General features: G+C 44.0%; 1 protein-coding gene across 8 annotated transcripts in view; it reads right to left on the bottom strand.

The window, feature by feature from the left end:
* SLC4A2 (solute carrier family 4 member 2) overlaps window positions 1–27,869 on the bottom strand; it is a 1,509,271-nt gene that overhangs the window by 447,750 nt on the left and 1,033,652 nt on the right. For all 8 annotated transcript variants that reach the window (XM_069645996.1, XM_069645995.1, XM_069646002.1 and 5 more), the window contains one exon: window positions 27,231–27,339. In XM_069645996.1, coding sequence (XP_069502097.1) covers window positions 27,231–27,339 — 109 coding nt within the window. The remainder of the gene's footprint in view (window positions 1–27,230; window positions 27,340–27,869) is intronic.

Raw genomic sequence — 27,869 nt, 5'->3', positions numbered from 1 at the left:
GTAACAGCCAGCTTTAAGCTGAAATCCAGCTGTCACAGCTTGCTAATAGAGATGTACAGCCAGAGGGAAGAACATAGGTAGAGCCCTGTGTCTTTGCTGAGGTGTAACCTGTGGATAGGCAGCTTTCAGCCGTCCTAGTTTTTCTGAATACTATCTGGGCATGTCCTCATTTTTGGAAGGACAGGACCCCAATAGTATTCTCAATGTCTGTAGCTGTACCCCTTTTGTGACTGACTGAGCTTGCGTTCGCTACGCAGGCATTATGCCATGCTGTGCAGCATAGTGTAATGCAAGATAAGGTACAGTATCAAAATGTGCAGTCAGAAGTTCATGGTAAGCTTGCCAAAAGGGACCTCTGCGATTTGAATGAAACCGGGCTAAGAATTCTAGTGACAGGGTGGGTGTGGAAACGGCCCGTCCCTAGCATTCGTTTGTAGATAAACTACTTTACCTCAAAACCAGTTTACATGATTTATATGAGTTAAAGCCAATTCAGGAAACTGATATGGGCGATATTGGATAGTGTTTAAGTCTCCTTTTATCAGGAGAGTGGTATTCAAATTATTGATTCTATTGGCCTGTGTTTTTACATAAGTAAATAAGAGTCTCTGCAGGTAAACCTCCCAATTGAGCAATTGTGAAGGTTACGTTTATATTTGGCACATCACAGTTTGATCATCGTAGCCAATAAAACATGGCTGTCCTGCAATGGATGGGAATGTTGATCTCCGGATGCTCCATGTTCTGTGCACACCTTCTTTTCTAACCCCTTTTATAAAAGCTTTTTAGATTTATTTTGCCCAGTCTGTTTTTCGTGACTCAGGCATGAGTTTATTATTTTTTTAAATTATTTTTATTTGATTTAATTGTATAAAACAATTTTTACAAAAAAGAAAAACATAAGCATTCCTGGTATATTAATCCAAGTTCCGGCTTTTCATCCAAAGTGTTTGATAAAGGTTTCTAAAAGATTTACGTCCTTTCTTTAAAAGGTGTACGCGGGGTGGAGCCGGTACTTCTACGTACGAATCGCTAGTCCGCACAGACAACCATCTCGTCGCTTCTGTTTTCGTGTTTTCGATCCAAATTGATCATCCTGAAAAATCCCACTACTGCTATCACCCAACTGGTCTTTTCTCCACTCATTAAGCGTACCCACCAGTCTTCTTCACAGTAATATTGAAGATCTTTCAAGAAATGTTTATGTTTATTTATTTATATTGCGCACAAGGTACCCTAAGGCTTGTAGGCACCAACAGACAAAACAGAAATACATAATATACATAACATAACAGACAATACTAAGGTCTATAACATAAATTACAAAACGAATATGTGGCCAGTCACAAAGAGTGAATGAACAAGCATCACAAAAAGGAGATGAAAAGATTAATTTAGCACAATTCTCAATTTTGTAAGAGAGTACGTGTCCTGAACATTGGTGAGCCTGTTTATAAATTCGGGCAAACTGCTAGACCCACAGCCAATGATGATACAGTCAGTGTTGTCTACATGGCACCAATTGCTGATCTGTAATCTCCGGAGACCTTTCAGGTCCTGCGATCTAGCACAGTTGGATCCCACTTTATTATTAAGCCATGCTAAAATGTAATTTTTTAGTGACTCCCTGGATTCGGCTTGCTTCGGCTTGTCCACATTGATTAAAACAATGTTTCTTGGATCCAATGCGAAACTCCTCATATTGGAGTTCACAATTTTAGGCATAGTGGATTTTTTCTGGCGAATGTCCTTGGGTCGAAGGAGGGCCAGACGTGGCACTGACTTCATGAGAGGTAATCTACTCTCTCGTAGCACCTAGCCTAACATTTCTTTCTTCCTTTACCCCCAAGCAAGCTGTCAGAATCAGTCTCTTCGGACTCGTGACTCACCTGTTTATTGCTTGTGGTTCTCTTCTTGGAGTTCGCTAGTTTCTTTTTCCTGGACGAGCGATCCTTGTAGAGGTAAGGTCTAGAATCCTCTGAATCCAGTCTGCTGGGAGGCGACAAGCACACTGATTCCTGACTCCCAGCTGCAGCAGCTCTGGGACTTTGGAGGCGTTCAATGTTCCTGGAAGGATCTGGGACGGAACAGGGACTGGAAAGGAATAAGGTAAGCGAGGCTCCGAATACGGAGGTGGCGGAAGAGAGTGGACAGAGAGACCAGTAAGGATAATGAGGGTGGGCACCAGGAATCACGATGCGAACAGGGCTAGGAAGATTAGAACACAACTTGCCGGGACGAAGGTGCAGGCAAGCGGAGCGTTGAGATGCGCCGAAGCGCGGGGGCGTGTCAGTTTTCCAGGAAGCATGAGTACGAATACAGGAAGACTAGACGGCACCGTTCCTTGGCGTTGGCCATGTTGGAAGGGATCTGAGTAAATAGTTATTGACTGAGAGACCAGGCTGACCAGAAGGGTTGATATCACTGATTCATGACAGCATGCCTCCTCCTAAATCCCAGTCCACGGGGCTTGCCCGGATGAGTCCGATGAAAACGCTGCAAAAGGCGGTTCGCATTCATGTTGGGAGACTGGTTCCCATGTCCGTTCACTTGGTGGATAGCCCTTCCATTCCACCAAATATTGGAGACAACCTCTTCTGTATCTGGAATCGCAGATCCTAGAAACCTCGAATTTGACTTGGTTGTCAACAATGAGCGGGGGAGGTCGAGGTGTTGACTTGGTTGAGTGGTGGAAAGGTGTCAACAGTGACGTATGAAAAATAGGGTGGAGTCTGTTCCAGGAGGCTGGTAATTGGAGTCGGAAGGCAACAGGATTGATGATTTCAGTCACAGTGAAAGGTCCGTAAAAACGAGGTGCCAGCTTGTTGGGTGTCAGATGCCTGGGTAGATATCGAGATGAGAGCCAAACTTTATCTCCAACAGCAGAGGAAGGCCCTGGTCGTCTTTTGGTGACCGCACATTTATTTATGTCCATTCTGGCCTTTTCTAGGTGTTCCTTCACTTGCTTGTGAATGGAGACCAGCTGTGCAATCCAAGCATCCATGTGGTCTGCGGTAAGAGTGTGGGTAGCACTGATGGATGGAACCCTTGAGTACACAAAAAAAGGACTGGTTTTAGTCGTGGAATGGTCTGAATTGTTGTAAGCAAATTCAGCCACAGGAATCAGTAGTGACCAATCATCCTGGACTTTCGAAGCGAAACACTGCAGATACTGCTCAAGGGTTTGGTTTACTCTCTCAGTGATGCCATTTGTTTGTGGGTGATAACCTGACGACAAGGCACGTTGAATGCCTAATTGCTGGCAGAGATACTTCCAAAACCTGGAGATGTATTGTGGCCCGCGGTCGAAGATGATCTTAGAGGGTAGCCCATGCAACCGAAAGATGTGGGTAACAAAGATCCCTGCCATTTCAGGTGCTGAAAGTAGTTTGGTTAGAGGAGTAAAATGGGCCATGTGAGAAAAGAGGTCTATAGTGACCATTATGGTGGTAAATCTTTTGGAGGGAGGAAGGTCCACAATGAAATCAGTGGCAATAGTTTCCCAGGGTCGAGATGGTAAGTCAGGTTGATGAAGCAGACCCACTGGCTTTCTGTTGTCGGTCTTGTTCTGGTTGCAAACTGAGCAGGCTTGTATATAGGCGCATATGTCAGAGAGCATTTTAGGCCACCAGAGGTTCCCTCTAATCGTCTGATAGGTGGCCTTGATTCCACGGTGCCCGGAATTAAATGTGTCATGGCAAAGACTCATGACCTTAGTCTGAGTATTCTGGGTAGGGATCACCAAACTCTTGTCCCTAAAAAGGTATCCATCCTTGGTAGAAAGAACCCAGAGATTATCCTTAGTGTACTCCTTCCAAATGTCCGAAGTTGCAGTTTCCACGCATATCATTTCTAAGAGCGAGTTGGCCTGGGCTATAAACACCTTGTCAGGAAACATCTTGGGAAAGGTTAGTGTTTCTTCTTTCATGTAATCCGATCTCCTGGAGAGAGCATCCGCTATTACATTAGAAGGACCAGGAACAGGTTGAATGCTGAACTGATATTGAGCGGAAAAATAGGCCCATCGTGCTTGGCGACTGTTTCGGCATTCCATAGACTGTAAAACCTGGAGGTTCCAGTGATCAGTCCTTACCAGAACCGGATATCTTGCGCCCAAAAGGAGATGACGCCATTCTGTGAAGGCTTGTCTGATGGCGAGCAGTTCCTTCCCCAGGACCGAATAATGAGTTTCGCTAGGATGTAGTGTTCGTGACAGATAGGCAATGGGGTGCTCCTGTCCGTCTTCAGCTTCCTGTTTGAGGACTGCCCCGATTGCGTATTCTGAAGCATCAGTTTCTACTAGGAAGGGTTTAGTGGTGTCCGGTAGAGCCAGGATGGGTTCACTAATGAATTGGTGTTTAGGTTTCTGAAAGGCGGCTTCCTGGATTGCTGTCCACTGAAAGGGCGTGTCTTTCATTAGCAGACGGACAATGGGTTGTACAATAACTGAGAACGTAGGGGTGAATTGCCTGTAAAAATTAGCAAGTCCTAGGAATGACTGCACTTGTTTCACTGAGGTTGGAGCCCACCAGGAGAGGATAGCTCCTACCTTGGTTGGATCAACGGCCACCCCTTGAGGGCTCAGAACGAATCCTAAGTATTTAACCGTGGATACGTGGAAGATACACTTCTCAGGTTTGGCCAGCAGATGGTGTTCACCTAACCATTGTAAGACGTGTTTCTGATGCAGGGTCAAGTCTTGTGAGTAAATCAATATGTCATCTAGGTAGACGATAACAAAAAGAAACAGCATGTCGGAAAAAACTCAGTCCATAAAACGTTGGAATATAGCAGTAGCATTTGCTAACCCAAATGGCATCACCAGATATTCGTAGTGGCCAAAGGGGGTCCGAAAGCCGTCTTCCATTCATCGCCTTCCTTGATGTGAATCAGGTGGTAAACTCCTCTCAAATCCAGCGTAGTGAAGATCAATGCTCCACGTAACGCCTCCAGGATATTCGAAATGAGTGGCAAGGGATATCTGTCTTTTAAGGTACATATGTTCAGTCTCCGGCAGTCCAGGCATGGACGGAGTTCCTTTGTATCCTTTTTAGGTACAAAAAAGAGAGAAGCCCCAGCAGGGGATTTGGAGGGGCGAATTGCCCCATTGGACAGGTTGGTGTCTAGATAATCACGTAGGGCAGCTTTCTCGGGCTCTGACAGAATGAACATCCTTCCGAAAGGAATGACTGAATTCTCTTCTGTGTCAATAGCACAGTCTTCAGGGCGATGAGGAGGGAGTGACTGGACAATAGCAGAAGAAAATACATATGAAAATTGATGGTACACCTCGAGTACCTGTGTAATGGTAGAAATAGTGATGTGTTGAGGGTTAGGAAGCTTGTCTCCTGAGGACTGTTTGAGTTTCCCGGATAGACAATGAGTGAGACAAAACTCAGAACCCAAGAACAAAGATCCTGCCACCCAGTTGATATAAGGATTGTGTTTTTTCGCAACCAAGGTATGCCAAGCACTATGGGGTAGTGAGCTGCCTTGGTTATATCAAAACGCAACAACTCTTGATGGTTGTGAATAGGAGCAAGAGCTCGGAGGTTTGTTGCGTTATGGGCCTGGAAGATAGGGGTCTTCTGTCGATTCCTTCCAATGCCTGGAAGACATCATTGGCTTCTCGAGGAATATGATGTCTCTGTGCCCATTCGTCATCGAGGAAAAGACCCATGGCCCCGCAATCCACCAAGGCCAGAATGGAAGATATTTCCTTGTTGAGTGTTGAAAGGGTCCCTTGGAGTAGCACTAAGGAATTCTTTAGACAAAAGTCCAGAGTAAGAGGAACGTCGGAGCATGATTCTTTCTCCCAAAACTGGGCTCTGTTCAGGATCGGGAGCTGGCATTTCCCGAGCATCGTGGAGGGGCTATCAGGCATTCCTGGAAGGATCCGGGACAGAACAGGGACTGGAAAGGAATAAGGTAAGCGAGGCTCCGAATGCGGAAGAGAGTGGACGGAGAGACTAGGAAGGATAATGAGGACGGGCACCAGGAATCACGAAGGGAACAGGGCTAGGAAGATTAGAACACAACTTGCCGGGACGAAGGTGCAGGCAAGCGAAGCATTGAGACGCGCCGAAGCGCGGGGGCGTGTCAGTTTTCCAGGAAGCATGAGTACGAATACAGGAAGACTAGACCGCACCGTTCCTTGGCGTTGGCCATGTTGGAAGTGATCGGAGTAAATGGTTATTGACTGAGAGACCAGGCTGACCAGAAGGGTCGATATCGCCGATTCATGACGCAAGCTACTATTAGGTGCCTTACAGTTTCCACAATTTGTTAGAGGTGGATTTTCCTCTTGTTGCTAGGATCTCATTTGCACTAATCAGATTTAAACAGATTCTTAGGAAGCTTTGCCGCATTCTTTTATCTGGAAGTTTTACTAGGTATGGTATAACTTCATTTAATTTCTTGATGTTCACCGGTAGACCTTTAGTGAGTTTAAAGTTATCAGCTTCTTCATGTGTTTGTATCCAGTCGAATTCTGATATTTTCTTGTTCACCTTTGTTGGGTTTGTTATCAGCTCCTCCTCTGAACTTCCAATGTTATCCAACAAGAGCCTGTTAATCTCCATGTTGTTAACATTGAGTTTTGCCCCCCGCACATTTCTCTTTTAATAATCTCACAAATTAGTTGAGATAAAGAGAGAATGATCTTTCTATAGAGCATTAGAGCATTATGCTCTACAATTGCTCTAATGTACATTAGGCTTAGTTCCCGACAGATTAAGGCCATGGGGGTCGATTGAGGCAGGGCCAAAACTCTATGCCAAAAAAAGCCTTCCTGTTTTTGCCAGATATTTACCGTAATGTTTGTCATAGCTTCCACTCCGTAGATTAGATCTGGAACCACCTTTGCTTTGTAAAAATCCAATGTTGGTTTCAGTGAGAACCAACCGTACTTTCGGTTCACTGCTTTTGTTTGAGCAGTCAGTGCTTTGATCTTCACGTAGAGGTGTTCTTGCATCAGTGTTCCAAAACCACTATTGCTTAGGATCATTCCTAAATATTTAAAGAAGTTAACCTTTTCCAGTTGTATCCCATCAGCGAACCATCTCAAATATTCCTTTGTTTTCGCTGTCCTTTCAAATGACATTACTTTTGTTTTTGCTTTGTTCAATTCCATATGATTTTCTTTTAAGTAGGCTATCAGATTATTCAGCTGTCTCTGTAAACCCACTGGTGTCTGGCCTATTAGAATAATGTCATCCCCATAAAGTAATCTTGAGAGTTTGAGGTTTCCTAGCATGGGGGGGAAGGCTCTAATCTTCTTCTGGTGGTCCATTAAGTCTGCTATATAGGAGTTATACAAGACTGGCGCCAAACAGCAATCCTGTTTAACACCGCGTGCCGTAGTTATGGACTTTGATAGGAGGCCCGCTCTACTCAATCTCACTCTCATCGTTGTCTTAGAGTACAGGGCCTTTATTGGGTCCAAGATTGGGCCTGGGCACGTCAGATGGTTCAACTTCGTTGACCTGGTCAAAAGCCTGGACCAGGTCAACGAATGCCAAAAAACATGAGGTTTTCCCTGCTTTACCTTTACCTTTGCCTTCAAGGTACTTAATAGTAGGATGTTCGCACTGGTCCCCATTCCCCTGACGAAACCCGCCTGGGGTCATAGTTTTCAGTTTGGTTAATCCATTCCTGAAAATTGTCCAGGGCAAAAGATCCAAATATTTTCCCAATTTTATCTAACAATGCAATAGGTTGATAATGCAGAGGATTGTCTTTTGCACCTTTTTTGAAAATAGGAACTACATTTGCAGTCTTCCATGAAGGCGTTTTTCCTTAGTTTTTAAGCAGTTCTGGAACACTTCGCTTATAAAAGAGGCCCATGCCTCTGGATGTTTTTTTAGATCGAAATATGTTATCCCATTCGGGCCGGGCGCTCTTGAGCTGTTTAGCTTTCTGATCTTCATTGCAATTAGCTCTTTATCATAAGGAATTTTCCATGCGGTCTCAGGATGGAATTGGCAGGTTGGTGGTTCATTCGCTGTTTTTTTTTGTAAAGGGTCGTAAAATGGTTTATCCATTTATGTTCGGCCACGTTGTTCTGTAGAGTTGAGTTTGTTTCTTTTGCACAGGATCTTATTAATGCCCAAAAGTCTCTTGATTTCTTCCCGCTTAAAGTGCGAAGCATCTCTTCTGAATCCGCCTGGCAGAGTTGATGCCTTTGATGGCATAGCCAGGTTCCATAATGTTTCTCTGCTAACTTGGCGTCACCCCTCAGTTTGACATTTCCTGATTTTTTTAGCCAATCATTTTATTTGCCTCAGGGATCTCCCTTTGTCCACCAGTGTCTGATTATACACATGGATATTAGGTTTAGGGGTGGATGAATCATGGATCTTCTTTGATTTATAAACTGTGAATAGCGGGTAGTAGTCTATCTCTTGTGTGATATTCAAATTACCCTTTGCAATACATCTTCAATATTTCTCTGTAAGGGACTTGATGGCATTTTCGTTTAATCTAAGAAGGTGTTGCCATTTCAGTTTTCTACTACTGCTGACATTTGAATAGGTACTGTACGGGAGGATTTCCATACTGTGATCAGTATGTTATGAGCGCTATGTTTCGTTCTGACTACTTCAAAGCTCTCAATTAGGCCCAGGAGTTCACCTGAAACATAGGTATGGTCCAGTGTCAGTCCTGCACCATTTCGCGCCCATGTCGGAACTGATGATTTTGCTTTGTCAATCATCTTGTGTAAATTATGAAGGTCATTTGAATTCATCAATTTATTCCATTGGCTACCTCTTATTGATGATGGTGCGCAGTTTTTGTAGGGACGTTTCCGCTCCCTCTTGTCCACACAAACTGTATTTAGGTCGCCATTGATTATTATATAATATATTTGATAAGATTCATTGGCCTCCTCTATGATGTTTTCTATGTTCTTTAGTTATCGCTCGTTGGTAATTGTTGCTGGATTCCAGTACGTATTCAATAGTAAAATATTTTCCACTTTGTCCTTGTTTTTTAGCATATTAGGGACTAGCCAGGCAATCAATTAATGCTTGTATTAATTATGTTGAAAATAAAATACTCACCAGTTGTAGCCCGCTGCCCGATCGAATGGCTGTAAGAAGGCCGGATGACGGATGTCCTTTCGGGCCTTTTATGGCAGGCGTAAAGGCCAATTCGTAAACCATCTAGGCTCGTTTTGGCTGTCAACCAAGTTTCTTGTAGACATAGCACGTCAAACACTCCCAGTTTGAGGTCGCTAACAGAGGTCAGGTGTCCAAACCCTCTGGTGTTCCATGAGCCCATTATAATTTTGACATCCACTGGTGAGGGGCTGCCCAGTTCATTTTCCAGTGCCACAATTCCTGTGTTCCTGTATTTTAGTGGCTAATTAGTTTTTTGTGATAAGTGAACCCTGAAGGTCCAAGTCCATTTATTTTGGTGTTGTTGGAGATCGCTGTCTTGCGATTGATCACTAAATTATTCTGCTTTGCCCTTTTCACCTTGAATAGTTATTGATTAAAAGTTATTTTTAATGGAGGGAGCGGGCCTTTTGGCAACCTCTCAGTATCTCTGCTGCTAATTTTAGAGCCCTTATTGTCCATGTTGCGGATGTTATATTTTTCGTAATCTTCTTTTGGGTGTTCCCGTGACGTATATTTCTTTTGATCTGTTCTCTTGGGTTGACAGAAGTGATTTTGCGAGGGCTCATGAGGTCTTTTTTGAGATGGAAGTTCGCGCCTCTGTGATCTTTCTCGCTCTCTTGTTGTTTTTGGGGAGTGTTTTTTTTAATAGTCTCTCGAGTCACGATTTGATTTCCTTTCTTTTTAATTATTTTTTGTAATCCCGTCTGGATTAGTTTCCAAGAGATCATATCCCAGGATTAGCAGATTCTCTGTGGCTTTCCGCAACATCTGCTTCAGTACAGGTGAGTTAATATGTAGGTATGAACTGTCTTTACACCCTTTTTGACTGGGCTCTATGATCCTTCTATCGTCTGAGTGAAGATGTCTCAGACTCGGAACGTGGTCGAACAGTTTCATTATTGTTCGTCGGTTGAGAATCAGGTTGTCTTCCCCGTTTGAAATTCTTCCTAGCTTAAAGGTTCGGGTATCTTGAATTCTGATCTCTCCATCAGTTTTTGGTCTTTCCAGATTCGTTTTTTCACCTTCTTGTCTCTCCTGATACGATTTTATGTGATCGCTGTTTTTGCAGTATTCTTTCCTGTTAATATCCCAATGCTCGTAGCACTTTCTGGTGTTCTTGAAATGCTCTGATGAGTACTTTTTTTGTTTTATCAAGCCTTCAATCGAGGGGGAGCGATAATTTTCATGTTTCTGTCTTGATCTACATTCCAACGGTACCGTGATTCTTCAATCGTATCTCTATGTTTGTTGGGTATTGATATTGTTTGGTCCCCATGAATCAGTTTATATTTCTCATCAATTGTTAGGAAAGTTGGACACGGCAGATCCCAAATCAGAATTTTCTTTGTGGGTTCTAGTGGTGACGCCTCCTCAATCGAGACCTCTGCTTTTCTTTTTTGCTGGGGCACGGACATCAGTTCAGATTCCGAGTCTTCCACTGTGTATAGACTCAGATTCATTAGGTCCACAGACTGATCCTTCACATCATCATCCGTGATTCTATCTTTGTCTTTTCCCTTGCTTTGTGACTGATGACCTAAGAGGTCTGTTGTTAACTGTTGGGCGCTTTGATCTGGCCTTTTTTCTGTCTTCATAACCACTTTTGGTTTGTCTTTGGAGTCGTGAGGTGTTGGATTTGTTGGGAAACTAGTTTGGGAGTTTAAGTTTCCTTCTTTCTCGCTCGTTTCCAATTTACTTCCATTAGGTCTGTGTGAGAAAATTCCATATATTGTTGTTTGTGGGACAGTTTTCACCCGTCAAGGACTTTTTATGGATTCTTGACAGGACATGGACGCTATTTCTAGCTGAGAGGATCTGGTGGGGAGGATTGAGCCATTGCCTTTCAGTTTTGCCAAGGGGTACCGGTTTATCAGGCGGATGACTTTCGTTGTTTTCTCCAATTATTTTGTTTCCCTTCTCCTATTGTTTTAGTGTTTGATTGTGTGCCCTTTGGAGAGGGAGGTGGTGAATCTGTTCTTATGATTGCAATCTCGTTAGCCGGAGTGGGTGTTATTACTTTCAATTCCGTTGTCTGAGTGGCAGCAGATATAAAGTTTGTTTTCTTGTAGTCGAGATTATCACGATTTGTTGTCTTCTCAGCTATGAAATCCGTTGTTGTTGTCGTGGATTAATCTTTTAGCTGCGGATTGTTACCAGTTTTTGCCAATACATATCCCTCTAGATAGGGCAGTTTGGTGTGCATTAAAGCCGTAAGAGTGGTAGGATCCTTTAAGGTTTTATTCAGCACTTCATACATCTTGCTGAATGGGGCTAATGCTATTGTGACAGTCGACATGGGTCAATAAGTCTGTTTTTTTTTAATGGAGATTATTTCGTTGTTAGGGTTGAAATTTCACTTGGCGTCTATGTTGGGGTGGCGTTCCTTTGACCATGCCTCGTAATGAAGTAGATTCTGGAATATTTATTTTTTTTGGCTCTCTTGCAGTTGCCGTTAGTTTGTCCTTTATGGAGTTAATTGAAGCCTGGTGGCTATCTTCAATTGCTAGAATTGAATCGTCCAACAAGATCTGTCTGCATAGTTCTCTGGATGGGAGGTCTGTCGAGTCCCCGAGATTAGTATGTTTTATCTCCCAGAGATGCTGCGTTCTAATGTTTGGGCTCTCTCGAGTGTCTAAGGGTAAACAATTTGAACCCTTTTCATTCATCACGACCGGCCTAAAAATGGTTGGAGGTTCTTTTGAGGCATCAGGGTCTCTTGGGACTTTTGAGGTGTCTAGGCAATCCAAATCCGCCCTCTCACTTCGAACTTCTAATTAAGGCTTGCTGAAGTGCCATCTTTGGATTACTGGTGTTTTTTCTATGGGATCTGCCGAACGTTCGTTCTCTCCTTGGATTGCTGATGTTTTTTCTATGATATCTGCCGGACGTTCCTTATCTCCTAGGGGGTCCTCTGATGTACTCAGTGCGCTAAACCATGGAGAAGCGTTCAGAGCTTCCACTCCTTCAATGAGCTTGGCATCCGAGATTTCATCTGTGCAGGCGGTGATTACTGTTAGATTTTTTTAATAGCAGTTTTGCAGCGAGCAGAGAAGGGAGGAGCCTTGCTCTGCTGGCACATCACTCTATGCACTGCGTGTCCTGGTTTCTTTGTGTTCTTATTCCCTCTGCGTTGTTGTACATTATGAGTTGTGTGGCTCTCAATCGTTTTCTTTTTCGGATTAGCCGATGCCTTGATTTTAACAGGCTTTTTGATTTTAGCCAAGTGTTCTGGGAGTTTGACATGGGTTTCGAACCCTACAAGTTTACCGCTTCCTTCACGGGCTGGTCAACAAGTGTCAAGGGAGGCTTCTGATTAGTGTACTTGCACTTGTCAGCCAAATTCCGACTTTGGATTTCTTGGTCGTTTCCACCTTCTTCCCCCTCCAAAGTAAACACGTGTGTCTCGTTACATGGAGGACTCTCTAGGTCCTCTCTTTCATTCATCGGGTGTACGTCAATGTTTATAGTCAGTTTTGCGGGACCCGAATACAAGTTAGAAGTGCCGGGGGTTGCTTGTTGTCCCTGTCCAGCACGGCTTGTTCGCCGTCCTTTCCAAGCCGCTCCACCCGCTTCAAGACACCTTGGTCGTGCTTTATGATCGCGATCGCGAAAGGTGTATCTGGCACGACAGCTAGGAGGGGCAGAGGGGGTTCATGTGCATGCTGGGTGCAAATATACTTGTTATTTCACTCGTCTGTGTGTCATTAGATGGTTGAGAAGGGCTCAGAGGGGGACTTAAATGTTGAGTTGGAGTTGTTATAATACACGCTTCTGTTGCTGAGTGCAAGTGCCCTCTCTTTCCTGGCGCTGAGAAGTAGTCAGTCGACGATGTCTTCTCAGCGGATTCTCTCATGCCTGATTCCATGATACGCTGGAGGCCGCTCCGCAATGTCTGACCTTCATCCTCCATTTGGAACATCGCCACGGACTGCCAAAGACTGCAGTTCACTCAGCAGGCCACTCCGTGGCCGCTCTGCGGACAAATGCTGTATTAGAATGCAAAAGTGGGTCCTCCTACAATTGAATAGAGACAGATTGCCAACAGACTTGCAAAAAGCACAGGAAACAAAGGGTGACTGCCAAAGACTGCAGTTCACTCAGCAGGCCACTCCGTGGCCGCTCTGCGGACAAATGCTGTATTAGAATGCAAAAGTGGGTCCTCACACAATTGAATAGAGACTGCCAACAGACTTGCAAAAAGCACAGGAAACAATGCGTGACTGCCAAAGACTGCATTTCACTCAGCAGTCCACTCCGCGAGGTTATTATTAGCAAAGTTAGTGTCATGTCGAAAGGGGCCTGGTTACGGTGGGCGACACCTGTCTTGATTGCCTATATTTAGGCACGATTAAGAGCCCTTCACCTTCAAGAAAGCTTCTGGTCATCAATCATTCATGTCTGAAGCACACTAAGCTTAAATGCCAGCGCTTATGCATATCTGGGCCTAGTTTTACAGTGATTTCAGAAAGATCAAACACATATACAGTCAGGGAAAATTAAGGTTCATGACCCAATCAGAGATGACAGATTTGACTCGTTACAATTATTGACACTGACAAGGAGTTACCTTTTTAATGCAGTTTAATATCACTTATCTCCTAAGGGCTGGTATATTTGGCAAGTATGAAGGCAGATATAAAATAACATATCATTAATCCTATCAGCAAAATCATCATGTAAGCAAGGAACATGAATCAAGTGACCCCTGTACTCTGCTGTGTTTAAGCAAGACAAATTAGTCCTCCTCCTGCTGGACCTCACGTGGCACTAGCTGCCGCGCTTAGCTAAGCTAATTCTATCGTGGCGGTGTAAATCGTGATGTTTTAATGGCAATTGGATATACCATTTAACATTCTATGGTCTATTGCAGTTGTCTTCAATTGTTTGCTTGAGTTGATTAAGACCAAACAAGGGCCAGTAGCATGTCACATGTCAGCAAAATGCAGCCTCTGAAATGTGTGGTGCCATTTTAAAATGTACCTCATGGCAGTATGTGGAGTTCAGGGGGACTGACGCAGCCTTTTATTCTGAGCTTGGTTTCAGGATCAGACACCACTCACTAGGCTCACAGGTGGCTTACACCAGATAAATGAAGATTCAAGCAGGGTACCACAAGACAGCGCAAGTGAGGGTGAAGCAAGCCAAAAGTTTGTAGCTGAAACTAAAGAAACAACAAAAGAAGCCAGGATCAGCACAGTGCTACACTCGACCTGCATCGCAGTGTGAATCCAAGATGGCAGAGGCATTCCTTGAGCAGTATGAGACCTGTCTCAGCATGGTGTTAGTGGGGCTGCTGCCTGACATGGAATGGGGCTCAGAGAGATGAGAGGGAGTGCAAATAATTGCAGAGGAGCAATGGTTTAGCTGGGACTGCAGTGAGTGTGCTGCCCAGCATGCTACCGAAAGCAGTCACAGGAATTATTTTAGAGTAGAAGTCAATGAAGGGATCAGGGAAGGACAGTGAGTTGGCTTTCCTGCCACACATCCCACCCTCTAGTCCCATAGCTGAAGGCGAGGGCTCACTCTGGACAAACAATAAAAAAGTAACTGACAGACAAGGCCTCTGTAGTGTCTAAAGCTCTCATCAAGCATTTTTTATCAGGGGTAGGATGCACAATGACAACAAGAATGCTCAACAGGGATGGTAGAGACACTTTAACCCCACAGTCTCCTTATGCTAAAAAGCAGATGATGTAGGCTTCCAGAACGAGTGACAATGTGCTTACATGTGAAAGAAAAATGTTACAAGAGATTGAGGAGACTTTTAATGAAAATGGACACTGCAGATAAAACTGTTTTCAGTGGAAAATGTGACAGAGCATTCACTGTTACCAACAGTACAATCACAAAAATGTGGCTATTAAAAAGGAAAGGAGTCGAAATCAGCAGATAGTTATCAAATGTTAGGGTGTCACAGCCGCCACTATGTACCACTTGGAGAACAAGACAAAGGGCCTCGTTAAGAGGTTGGCGGTTACCCAATAACACAGTTTCCGCCGCCTGCGATACCAGTGCCACCGGGACATTAGTAGTCCCGGTGGCCCGGATCTCAGGTGATGGAAATAGCAAGTCCCCATTCACATGGAGTCCCATAGGACTCTATGGCAGTGGGGAGACGGAAGCACTGGCACTGTTGCTAACAGTGCCGGTGCTTCCATGAAAAGTGTGCCTGCCGGGCTCAAAGGCCACGGCAGGCACAGTTGTAGTCTGCCGGTCCGTAATGGGTGCTGGTACATTGCTACCAGTACCCTTAATTCCGGAACAGCAGACTTGTAATGAGGCCCAATGTTTGTTAAAATATAGCTAAACCTACCAACATGCTGTCACGAGAGCCATAGTTAGAGAGGGAGAGAAAGACCAAAATCCAAGATTCATGGATATTTTGAAGATCAGCCTTAAAACTGGCCTTTCTCTTCTTCCATCAGAACTCCATAGACTTTCAGATCCCCATATGGGTTCTTTAGGAAGCAGGACAATTTGGGGAGTACACTTAATTATTATCATGCTAGAGCAGTCCTGCACCTTAAGAACACTATGGCGGTGTTGGGTTCAGGATAAATGTTTCTTAACATAAAAGAGTCTGTTGAAAGCCAAGGAAAAAGGTAATCAGCTACATGGGCCCAAACTATTACCATTACCAGACTTGAATTTTGAGGTGGAGCGGAATAAAAGTGCTCTCCAGAAGATCAAGAAGGAATAATAAGACAGTGCAGTTGCAAACAATTATACTACACTGTACGTGATGCTGCAAAATAATTCATAAGGACAAAAACGTATGCCTTCAAGCAAATGGACAGTTCCACTATGTGTCAGAAGAATTCAAGCGCAGTCAAGTATGAAGGCCACACTCTGTCTCTTGGTTGTCAGATTTGCAGAGGCTAGTGTCCCTCATAATTCCACTTAAAGATAACACTGCATGCCAAAAAGCTCTATTGCTTGTTGTTAGGCTGGGGGGCAAGGAAAGTTGCTAATGGAATGCAGGATAGAATTATAGGTGTTTATTATTTGCAGCCTCACTGTGTCTCCCTCCTCCAGTTTTCTTTCCCCACTAACTCCTCTAAGGCTCATCTATTGGTGCAAGGGGTTGAAGTAGAAACAGTGTTAACAGTCCTTTAAGAGGACAATAAAAATAAATGTTGGTACTAAAATAGAGGATTTGTAGAAGTGTGAAACAGGATTCGTATGATGATACTTATTGCTTGTATAGTCTCTATAATTTACTTGTTTGTATCACAATAAAAAGATTGAAACAAAAAAATACAATTTTGGTGTGTAAGAGCACCGAAGCTCCCTTGAAGCTGCACTTAAAATAGATACCAATTGCATCTCTTTTTCCTACAGCATGATCTCCTTGGACTGGGCACATACATTTGGGTAGGGACTCATATCTATATTAAGCATTGAGTAAAAGTTTTTCCTTTGTACATCGGCAAGCCCACTTAAGTATCGCTAAATCCGAGTGGCACATTGATATTAATGTTGTCCCCCCACTGGCAAGAATGTTTGTGTATATTTCTGTCTGAATCGTAGTATGTCAGAAAGAATATAGAGAGGTTCAGTCCTCTTAGTATAGAGAATACCCGATATAAATCTGTGTTAGAGATTATTGTTAGGAAGTGCCACCGTGCTGCACAAAACAAGAGTAGCCCATAAGACTTGCGTCACCCTGAACACAACGAGGCATCCATAAATGCCTTTTGTTTAAGAAAAGGATGTACTGTTGTGTGACTGGTGAAGCAAAGTGCTTCTGAATGTGCGATGTGTTCATGTCGAGAAACAATTTTTATTTGAAGCATCTCATAATATAGCTGCACGTGGCAGGCTAAAGATGCATTGCCATGTTATATGAGCACGTGAGTATGGATGCTGTGAGAAACCTGAAGGTGTCTCCCTGACTAGTCCCTGGGGATATGTCATCCAGGTGGCCAGGACATGGCCATCACTATTGGATCCAGTTCCTGGGGGTGGACCAGTGAGGGAGGATCACCTGGATGGGGGGTCCTTGGGGAGTGGAAGTGGGACACCGACAGGTGTGATGAGGTATCCCCCTTCTTCTAACACCTTTTCCCCATTCTGCTATATAGGATACTCAGAAACTCTACCCCCCGTCCCCTGTTTGCGACAAGAACACTTTCGCACAGTACGAAAGACAACAGACTAACACCAGAGTGGTTTACCTGTCATGTCCCAACACAAGGGTCAGACAGAATCAGGCAATTGACCAGAACCACACAAACCCTGACGGCCCTTTCCCTTCCCCACAAGGATAAAAGGTGGAGCATGCGAGCACAAGACGAGCAAGGCAGACCACACAACGACAGAGCTATCCAAGTACGGCAGTTCAAGAGGAGGAGAAAAACGGTGAGAACCAAGGGGGCGACAAGGTGAGAAGTGACCTTGCCCTTTCCAACCCAGACCCGGGAAGCTTCCTTGAAAGGAATCGTAAGACCACGAACAAAAGACAGAGTGTGTTGAAGCAGAGGTCAACGTTACACAGAGCATTGCCTGCACTGATAAGCAGGACAGAGGGTGATGCCTGCTACCGCGGTACCGGCCTTGACTCCAGATATGCTGAAAAGCCAAGCGGTTCATCACAGCCGGTGAGTCGAGGGGTGAACTGATTAAAAAACCGAACTGTGTTGAATGAAAGTCGCAAAGTGGCAAATTAGGAAGAGTTCAAAGAACTTTTAACATGAAGGGAAAAAGAGGGGTCCGGCACCACATGGGTGCTTATTCAAGAGACTCTGGTTAATTCCCCGTTTTGTTAAAACTACTGATACCAGAAGGCCATAGGAGAGCTGGAAAGAAAGGTCTAAGGGGTCATACATGGGTCTTGCAAAATCCTCTGTACAGTCGAAAGTCTTTGACTGGCAAACGAATAGAAACCAAAAGAAGCAAAGGAACTGTAAAATTGGCAAGAGTGAACCCGACAGAGGGATGCCTACAAAACAGGGCGAAGCATGATGCCCGATGAACATTGTGAGGACAAAGATTGAACCCGACAGAGAGATGTCCACGGTGAACTGTTTAAAAAGACATTAAGATTTGTGAAGACATGATTGGCTAGCAGTGGGGTGGTGCTTGACGTTGGATCTGCTTGGGCATGCATGCTCGGGAGCTTCCCCAGGCCACGTAACCTAAAGCATATTAGCAAGATGAAGGACCTGGCTTATATCTTGGCTAAGCGCAGAATTGCAATGTGCTGGAAAGCGGCCCACCGGCCTAGATTGGAGATGTGGTGGGTGGACCTCCTGAAATGGGCAGAGGCAGAAACTGTGGCCTGGTATGAAGCAGTCACTAGAGGTGGGTCCCCTGATAGCCTGGTGGCAAATGGTGATGTTGATGATAAACCCCAACCAGGCCGACCACGAAGCGGATGACTTGGATGAGATGATGATAACAGAGACACCTGAAGAGGCTCAGGTGGATGACACAGATACAATGGCTCAAGTTAATGGGGAGGAAGGGGGGAGGACAGAAGAGAGCATTGTATAATGTAACGTTTTAACATTGATCACGAATGTCCTAAATGGTTGTAATGTTTGGAGAGTTGTTTGTTAAAATAATAAAAATTATTTAAAAAAAAAATGTGTGAAGACAAAAGGTGGAAATAGCTTTGCATACAAGCCATAGTGAACCCGACCGAGGGAGGCTGATATTGGAGAAGGGTCTGAGCCTGAAAGAGGGGGATGCAGGGGCGAAAGGACATCACCCAACATACATTTGGAAAGGAACTTTTTGTTCGTTATTTTGAGCACATCAGGTCTGTGGAGGCAAAAGACTTTTTGTAGAAAAGAGACTTAACCACCAAAGGTCCTGATACCTGAGAACAGAACTGTCGTCACGTGCTGGGAAAGCTTGGCTTGAGAGTGTGTTGTGCTCCTTGTACCGTGCTGAAAACGTGGAGGAGGGAGACCCCCGGCTAAATATCTCCTGACTTATCATTTGTGAACACTTCTTTCTTTCTTGTGAACCTTATCCCACACACTTTTTGTATTAAATTGTAAGGATTGGCAACAGTTTTTTTTTTAGCATAGGCCCTTATATTTGACAAGACGCCAATAGGACTGCCTTATTATTATTTGATAGTCGCAGCTTGCTCCCATCTTCGAGTTCAGTTTAGATTAGGCATTTTTCCAACCTACCTATACAGTTTAATAAACACCCTTGAACTGTGATCATTTGTGTCTGTCAATTCTTGTTGCCATGACTACCTTACATATGGTGTCGGAAATGGGATGTGACACAATTGAAACAAATTGGGGAAACCTACAGTTTTAGAAAATTAGTCAGAGAGCTCCTAACCCTTCCATCGCCACCAAAGAATCAAGTGGGGAGCTATTATTTCCCAGGGGAAAACAGGAATGATTCCTGCAGCATTAGCTTTGATACCCCCTCTGGGGTGCTACATAAGACTGGCCCCGAAATATGTCCTAGCGTGGAAGTTCGGGATAGATGTCTTAGCAGGCGTTATTGATCCCAACTTCCGTGACGATGTAAAGGTTCTCTTACAGAATCATGGTGAGATCCCTTTTGAGGTACACTGTGGAGATCAAATTGCCCAGGAAATTTTGGAAAGGGCTCTATTTCCACAATTTAAAGAAAGTGAACCAGACAAAACTGAACGGGGTAATTTAGGCTTTGCAGGAGCTGAAAAACCTCTTAACATCGAAGAAAGGAAGCGAGAAGGGCCTGCCATCTATCCCAACCTAGCCTTCGCCCAGCAAAATGATCCACCCCCACTGAAGCTTTTTTACAAGCAATTCTGGAAGAAGAGGGCTTAGAGAAGGGAAGCCCCTTTTTCTTCTTGAGACAGGGATTGCTTTATACAAGATAGACATCTACGGAAGGTGTAATCAAAACCCAATTGTGAATACCCAAAAGCCAGTGAACTGTTGTACTGGAGATCGCGCATTCCCATCTTATTTGGGGGCATTTAGGACAAGCTATAACCCAGATACATGCTTGTGGGAAACTTTACTGGCACGGTATCCACTCCGATAAAAAAACCTTCATCTAAACATGCAAAATATGTCAAAAGACCAGCGCATGCACATCCCAGTACCTGCCCCTCTGAACCCGTTGCCGATCATAGAAATCCCCTTTTTAAGAATTGGTATGGATATACGTAGACCTCTAAAACCATCCAGAATAAGCAATAAATATGTCCTAGTGATCGTAAATTATGCAACTCGATATCCTGAGGCATTCCCAATGCAAAATAATACTACACAACAGATCCTTAAACAACTTCTACTGTATTTCTCCACGGTCGGCTTTCCCAAAGAAATACTAAACGACCAGGGTTCACATTTTATGAGTAAACTTATGCCAAAGTCAAAGAGCTACTCCAGATTACCACCTTACGAACTTCTGTGTACCATCCTCAAACCAATGGTTTGGTAGAAAGATTCAATAAAACCCCAAAGCTAATCTTACGAAAACTAGTAGATAAGGATGGGAAAGACTGGGACCGAATCATCCCATGGGCACTACTTGTTGTAAGAAAAACCCCTCAAGCTTCCACAGGTTTCTCTCCTTTTGATCTACTCTATGAGAGAGAGCCCAGAGATGTCCTAAACATGCTCTGGTAAACATGGGAAGAACAAGAGGAGGCCTCCATTCCCATCTCACAGACCGCCACCAGAATGCAAGAATATATGGTTGGTGACTTAGTCCGCACTCACATGGAAAAGGCCCAGAGCCAACAAAAATCCTCATATGATAAAAAAGTAAGCTTAATTCTCTATAGGACAAAAAGTGTTGGGTCATCTTTCCCACCTCAGAAAACAAACTTGTCTCCAAGTGGCACGGTCCTTATGAGATTGTAGAACGAATGGGAACCGGTACTTATAAAGTAGCCCAACCGGAAAGAAAACAGAAAGTCCATTTGAATTACGTAAATCTCTTGAAAGAGTGCAGGGAGAACCCATCGGCCTCCCATGCCAAAGTAATAGCCTGCCTGGTTCCCGAAGAGGTAGATAACTTTGATTTAATTCCTCCTGAGTTATATGTCCAACAACAAGATGACCTAAAAGACATAGTGGACTTGTTTCTCGATGTATTCTCAGACAAACCAGGAAGAGTAAAAGGCACCTACCACTACATTAGAACACCCAGACGTAAAGTGGTACATTTAAAAACATATAGTCAATAAACCTGACCGTTCCTGGAGATTCTGCATAGACTTCAGTCAAGTTAACGCAATTTCAGACCGCGATACCTATCCTGTGCCATGAATCAATGGCCTAATTGATAAACTCGGAGCAGCCACCTATCTATCTACCCTAGATCTAACAAAAGGGTTTTGGCAAGTTCCTGTATATGGGCCAGATAAGAAAAAAATGCATTATCAACGCATCGAGGACTGTTTCAATTCAAAGTCCTTCTTTTTGGCTTACACAGGCCACCTGCCAATTTCCAACGCCTTATGGATCAAATCCTACAACCTTTTCCCGATTTCTGTGGAGCTTATATTGATGATATTGTAATTTATAGTAAGACTTGGGAGGACCATCTCTTCCATCTTTATACCATCATGAAAGTTCTCAGAAACACCAGCCTAACTGCTAATCCAGCTAAGTGCAGACAGGCATGGTCAGCCGTAAAATACCTTGGCTTCTTTGTAGGAAATGGGAAGGTAGAACCCAAACATGAAGAGGTAAAATCTGTCTTAGATATACCAACACCCAAGTCCAAAAGAGATCTTAGAGCATTTCTCTGGTTGATAGGATATTACCGTAGGTTTATCCCCAGCTTTTCGGACAAAACAGCCTGGCTAATAGATAAACTTAAGAATGACGAACCACAGAAACGTCAATGGAATGACGAGGATGAAGTATGTTATAACACCTAAAATCAAATGGGCCATGCTCCATCTTAGATACTACCTGTTAGGACACAGAAATCACACTTGTTTCTGAACACACCCCTAGTTTGGATTAGCCAACGCAAATAATCCAAACCTCGGGTCATGCAATGGTACCTAGACCTACAACCCTATTGTTTCACTGTAGAGCATAGAAAAGGAAAAGACTAGGAAAATGTAGATTTTCTTTCCCGGTTCCCCTCTGAAACAAATGTGGCTACATTGCATTGAGGAAGGGTATGTAAGAAACCTGATGGTGTCTCCCTGAAAAGTCCCTGTGGATCTGTCATCCAGGTGACCAGGACACGGCCATCGCTATTGGATCCAGTACCTGGGGCTGGTCCAGTGAAGGAGGATCACCTGGATGGGGTATGGGGGGGTCCTTGGGACTGGAAGTGGGACCCTGGTGGGTAAGAAGCGGTATCCCCCTTCTTCTAACACCTTTTCCCCATCCTGCTATATAGGATACACAGAAACTCTAACCTGCCCCCTTTTCCAACACAAACACTTTCCCCCAGTACGAAAGACAACAGACTAACCCCAGAGCCGTTTACCTGACATGTCCCAACGCAAGGGTCAGGCAGAGTCAGGCAATTGACCAGAACCACACACCTGACAGCCCTTTCCCTTCCCCAAAGGGATAAAAGGTGAAGCACTCAAGAAGAGCAAGGCGGACCGCACGACGACAGAGCTATCCAAGTATGGTACAGCAGTTCAAGAGGAGGAGAAAGACAGTGAGAACTGAGGGGGCGACAAGGAGAGAAGCGATCTTGCCCTTTCCAACACAGACCCGGGAAGCCTCCCTGAAAGGAATCGGAAGACCGTGAACAATAGCCTGAGTGTCTTGCAGTAGATGTCAATGGTACAGAGAGCATGCCTACGCTGATAAACAGGATAGAGGGAGACACCTGCTACCGTGACCTGGCCGTGACTCCAGATATGCTGAAAAGCCAATCAGTTTATCACAGCGGGTGAGTCGAGGGGTGAACCGATAAAGAAACCGAACTGTGTTGAATGAAAGTCGCAAAGTGGCAAATTAGGAAGAGTTCAAAGAACTTTTAACATTAATGGAAAACCAGCTGCAGAGGGGTCCGGCACCACATGGGTGCTTATTCAAGAGGCTCTGGTTAATCTCCCATTTTGTTAAAACTACTGATACCAGAAGGTGATGGGAGAGCCCCAAAGAAAGGTCAAAGTGGTTATACAGGGGTCTTGCAAAATACATGCCAGAGTAAACCCGATGGAGGGAGGCTGATGTTCAAGAGGGGTCTGAGACCGGAAGAGGGGGACCCAGAGGTGAAGAGCTATCACCCAAGTACAATCAGAGAAGAACTTTGGAACTTTTGTTGAACTTTTATTTTAATTTTTTATTTTGAACCTGTCAGGCCATCGGACGCAGGAAACCCAACTACCGAAGCTCCTGACATCATTAAGAACTTTTTGTGGATCTGAGCCCGGAAGAGAGGGATCCAGAGGTGAAAGGACATCACCCAACGTACATTTGGAAAGGAACGTTTTGTTTGTTATTTGGACCAGATCAGGTCAGCAGAGGCAAGAGACTTTTTATAGAAAAAGAGACTTAACCACTGAAGGTCCTGATATCTGAGATTGGAACTGTTGTCTCGTGCTGGGAAAACTCAAGAGTATGTTGTGCTCAGGAGTTACACCTTGTCCCGTGCTCAAAACCTGGGAAGGGAGACCCCTGACTAATAAATCCTGACCTATCATTTGTGAACACTTCTTTCGTTCTTGTGAACCTTATCCCACTCTTTTTGTATTTAGTTGTAAGAATTGGCAATAGTTTGTTTTTAGTATAGGCCCTTTTATTTGACAAGACGCCACCAGGACTGCCTTATTATTCTCTGATGTTCGTAGCTTGCTCGCATCATAGATGTAGGTTTAGATTAGGCGTTTTTCCAACCTAATTGTACAGTTTAATAAACACCCTTGAACTGTGTTCACTTGTGTCTGTCTATTCTTGATGCCATGTCTTCCTTACAATGCCACTTAAACTCACTTTAGGTCCCAAAAGGACCTGCAACATTACAGAAGGCGTCTTGGCATTTCAGAACTGTTTTCCTGTATGCCAGTTAAACTTTAAGGCCATTAGAATCAATCTTTTCAAGCACCAGACTTAGTTGTCCTGCGATTGGCTTAAATAGAATCCAGGAGACCGGCCTGCCTTGAATCTTGCTCTCTGTGCCATCCAAGTGCCTGATATTACCGAAAGTAGAGACTAGATCCTTGTGCATGAATCTGCATTATCTGATCGTTCGGGTTAGGCCTACTTTTGGGAATAGCTCTATCGATCTCCAAGGCACCAATAAACCCATCCAGTGAGTGCACTTGAGTTTGAGTCTGCTTCTCTGAGTGCACCTACATCCCTTGCTGTAAAGTGTCGAGAGGACCTTTTGCTTCAAAAAGCAACAGATGTCCACACTGCCGAGGCATATTGAAGGGCCTAGTGTTGCATCCGTAGATGCCTGGTGAACCCCATTAGTCAGTTAGCTCCATTAATCGGTAAAGGAGCTGCAATGCTCTCTGTAAACCAACAACAGCTTTATCCCTGAGACAGCATTTTCTTTTGAATTGCATAACCTTACTCTGACACAATTAAGCTGTTTGGAGAACCACCATGCCCTGTTACCAAGGAAATAATTTCAGCAGCCCTGACAGTATTCAGAAAGGTTCTGGTGATTATCTTTGACATTAACTTAATATGTTAACCTTGGTCCCTTTGCCATACATGAGAAGGACATTTCTGTCCCAAATTGGGCCTTTTAAAGGTCACCTCTTGTCAAACGTTATATGTAAATGAGCCTATATTTTACCATTTTATATTGTTTCTGGTGTGTCCATTTCAGAGTGATTAAAGAGCTATTTTGTTTGTACAGACCACTTTATCATCAACAAAACTTTATTTGGACTTCAAGCCATCAAATTACATCCTATCACAATTTACAGACAAAACCCAACATACTGCTACACATCAAGAGTCTCAACCTAGGAAAAAGGAAACTGTCGAGAGGGAGCCTGGCCCTTTTCAAGATAACGCCAGCGCTGAGGGCCAAACCAGATTATGCCCCGCTAACCCCCTTCCCAAAGGTGTGATTCACACCAGTTAGGGGAGTATTTCTCAGGGATTGCCACTTTATACTGAACATAAACCTTCCAGTCATCACCTTTGTTTTGTCATCCCGAGTGGGACGGGTATGGCCAGACGTGGGTCCCGTTCCTGCTGGGCCTAGATACTGAAGCTACTCCTCTCCGATGAGGCCCAACAAGGCCGTAAAAAGTCTAAGGGATGCTTGTGATCTCGTGCAGAAGGGATGTCACCTAGCAGTTTGGGCTCAACTGCCCCTTTTTGGGTGGGACCAAGCCTGACATGAGAATGGATTTTCCCCTTCTGTAATGCCTTGGCAGTCAATGAAGGATGGTCTGGAAGGTTGCCCAGATCAATGCCGTAGGTAAAGATTCATTCTAAACCTTCCAGCCATCACCTCTTTGTTTTTGCTTTGTCACCCCGAGTGGGACGGGTATGCCCAGACTTGCATCCCGTGCCTGCTGGGCCTAGAGACCAAAGCTACTCCTCACTGATGAGGCCCAACAAGGCTGAAACATGTCTGGGGATGCTTGTGTTCTCATGCAGAAGGGATGTGACCTAGCAGTTCAGGCTGGACTGCCCCTTTTGGAGTGGGACCAAGCCTCATTTGCGTATGGACTTTCCCCTTCTGTAAAGGCTTATCAGGCGAAGAACTATGGTTTGGATGGTTGCCCAGAGCAATGCCAAATGTTAAGATTCTTTCTAAACCTTCCAGCCACCACCTCTTTGTTATTACTTTATAAACCTGAACAGGAAAGGTAATGGATAAATAGAAATAAAAAAGGAAGCAATGGGTGCATGGATATGTACCTGGATTAACAATAAAATACTAATAATTCTCTTAACAGAACAATAGAGCTTGTATAAAGAAAATCATAAAATTAAACCTAGGTAGTAACAATATCAGAGGTTTTTATCAGTTTTGGTTTTGAACCGATAGATACATAAGGAGAGAGATAGCAAATGAAACAGGGGAAATAAGTCACACCAACTGACCAGTGCAAGTAGGAATATAGGTATATAAATCACCAGAGGAAGTTAATAGTTTTTTATTTTGGTTTTCCTGGAAGATCTTACTATAGGACACTTCACTCTTGTGTTTCAATTTTAAAATATATTTTATTGCACATAGCTGATTCATTGGCTATGCTATTGCAGGTTTATAGTATTTCTAAAGCCACCCAAATAATTTTGGGCAGAGCTAGGCCTTGCTGTTCTAATACAAGTAGGAAGGGTGAACCAAGGAGGTGTATCAGTGGGTGTGCAGTTAAAAAGTCGAAAACATTATGTCGAAAGACATAATGTCGAAAAAAAAATGTTGAAAATGTTTTTTTCGCATTTTTTATTTTTTTATTTATGTATTTTTGGGGTTTCGTAAGTAAAAAAAAGGGGTAAAAAAAGGGGGGGTTGGGGTGGAAACCCTCCCCTTTCGAACAAAAAACAAACAAAAAAAGACATTTGAATTTTTTTTTTCTACTTTTTTCCCCCCCAACATTATGGGCCTCATTACACGGTAGGCGGTAACCATGGCGCTATTAGCGCCATGGTTGCCGCTGGTATTTTACCGTGTCCGCCTTGGTGGATGGCGGAATTACCGCCCTACTCCAAGGTGAGCGGGGGCTGTAATTCCCCATTCACCAAGGCCCTTTCCCATTCCCATTTTTGCCCCCATAGGGCATAATGGGAATGGGGAAGGCGGTAATTAAGGTACTGCAAAACCGTAATTAGCATCAAGGTCCATTTGCGGCACCCTACTTTAACGGCTGGTAAAACCAGCTGTTAAAGTCGTAGTAAGGCGGTAAGGGTTAACGGTCACCGGTAGCATTACCGGTGACCGTTAACCCTTACCGCCTTCCGTGTAATGAGGCCCTATGTCTTTTGACATAATGTAATTCGAATTAATGACTATAAACCGTATCAGTGTTCTTTTGCCTTACCAGTAATGAAGCTGTGCATGCTAGGTTCCCAGAGAGCACAATTAGCACCACCTTTGAGACTAGAATGCCTAATTGGGTTGCTTCAGACCAGTGAAGTACCCACAGTGGCTATCAACAACACCAAAAACACTGAAGTTCCCTAAACCATAACAAGTAAAACAGATGAATGTGACTGTGTGGGCTACATGGAATCGCCTTACCTACGAGCACCACTGTAGCCTCCGCATTCTCTGGAATCTTCTCCAGGAGCTTGAGTTCATGCTTTGACTTTGACCTCTGGATCCCAGGAAGTGAAGGATGACTCTCTTTCTGCAAAGAAGGAGTCACGAAGAGTATGAGTGATGGAGACCAGTCATCAAGGTTAAAGTATTAGGAGAGGAGCAGGATGGTAAGAGTACAGTGTAAAACAAAGCATTCAATAAGTGAGAGTGGCCAAAATATATTACTGGGAAATACACCTTTATCTACTTAGGATCAATGGGGAAAACCAATCTCAATTAAAGTCATTTGGCACCTAGAGTGGCTAGCTATGCTTTAACCTCAGGACTAGATTTTTGTTGACCAGTAGAAAGTCTTTCATTTGACCTAATGTAATCAGTTGGCCCTAATGTTAAGGATAAGTATAGAAACCATAGTCCTGCCTTTGCGGTTATAGAAAATAAACTGCAAGCTGTCAAAACATTGGAATAGTTTGAAAAGTCAAAGTTCACCAGAGGCAGAGGAAGTCTCCACTTTGGCTCTGAATATTACAGTGATTCCAAGACCACTTTCAGGCATGTAGCCATTGAAGATAACGGTGGGCTGGAGAAGAGGTGTTCTGGAGCTGGGGAATGGTGCAG

Source organism: Ambystoma mexicanum, chromosome 2p (assembly GCF_040938575.1).
Source record: "Ambystoma mexicanum isolate Mex_15411 chromosome 2p, UKY_AmexF1_1, whole genome shotgun sequence".
In the NCBI taxonomy this organism is placed as follows: domain Eukaryota; kingdom Metazoa; phylum Chordata; class Amphibia; order Caudata; family Ambystomatidae; genus Ambystoma; species Ambystoma mexicanum.
This window is presented reverse-complemented; position numbering and strand designations above follow the sequence as displayed.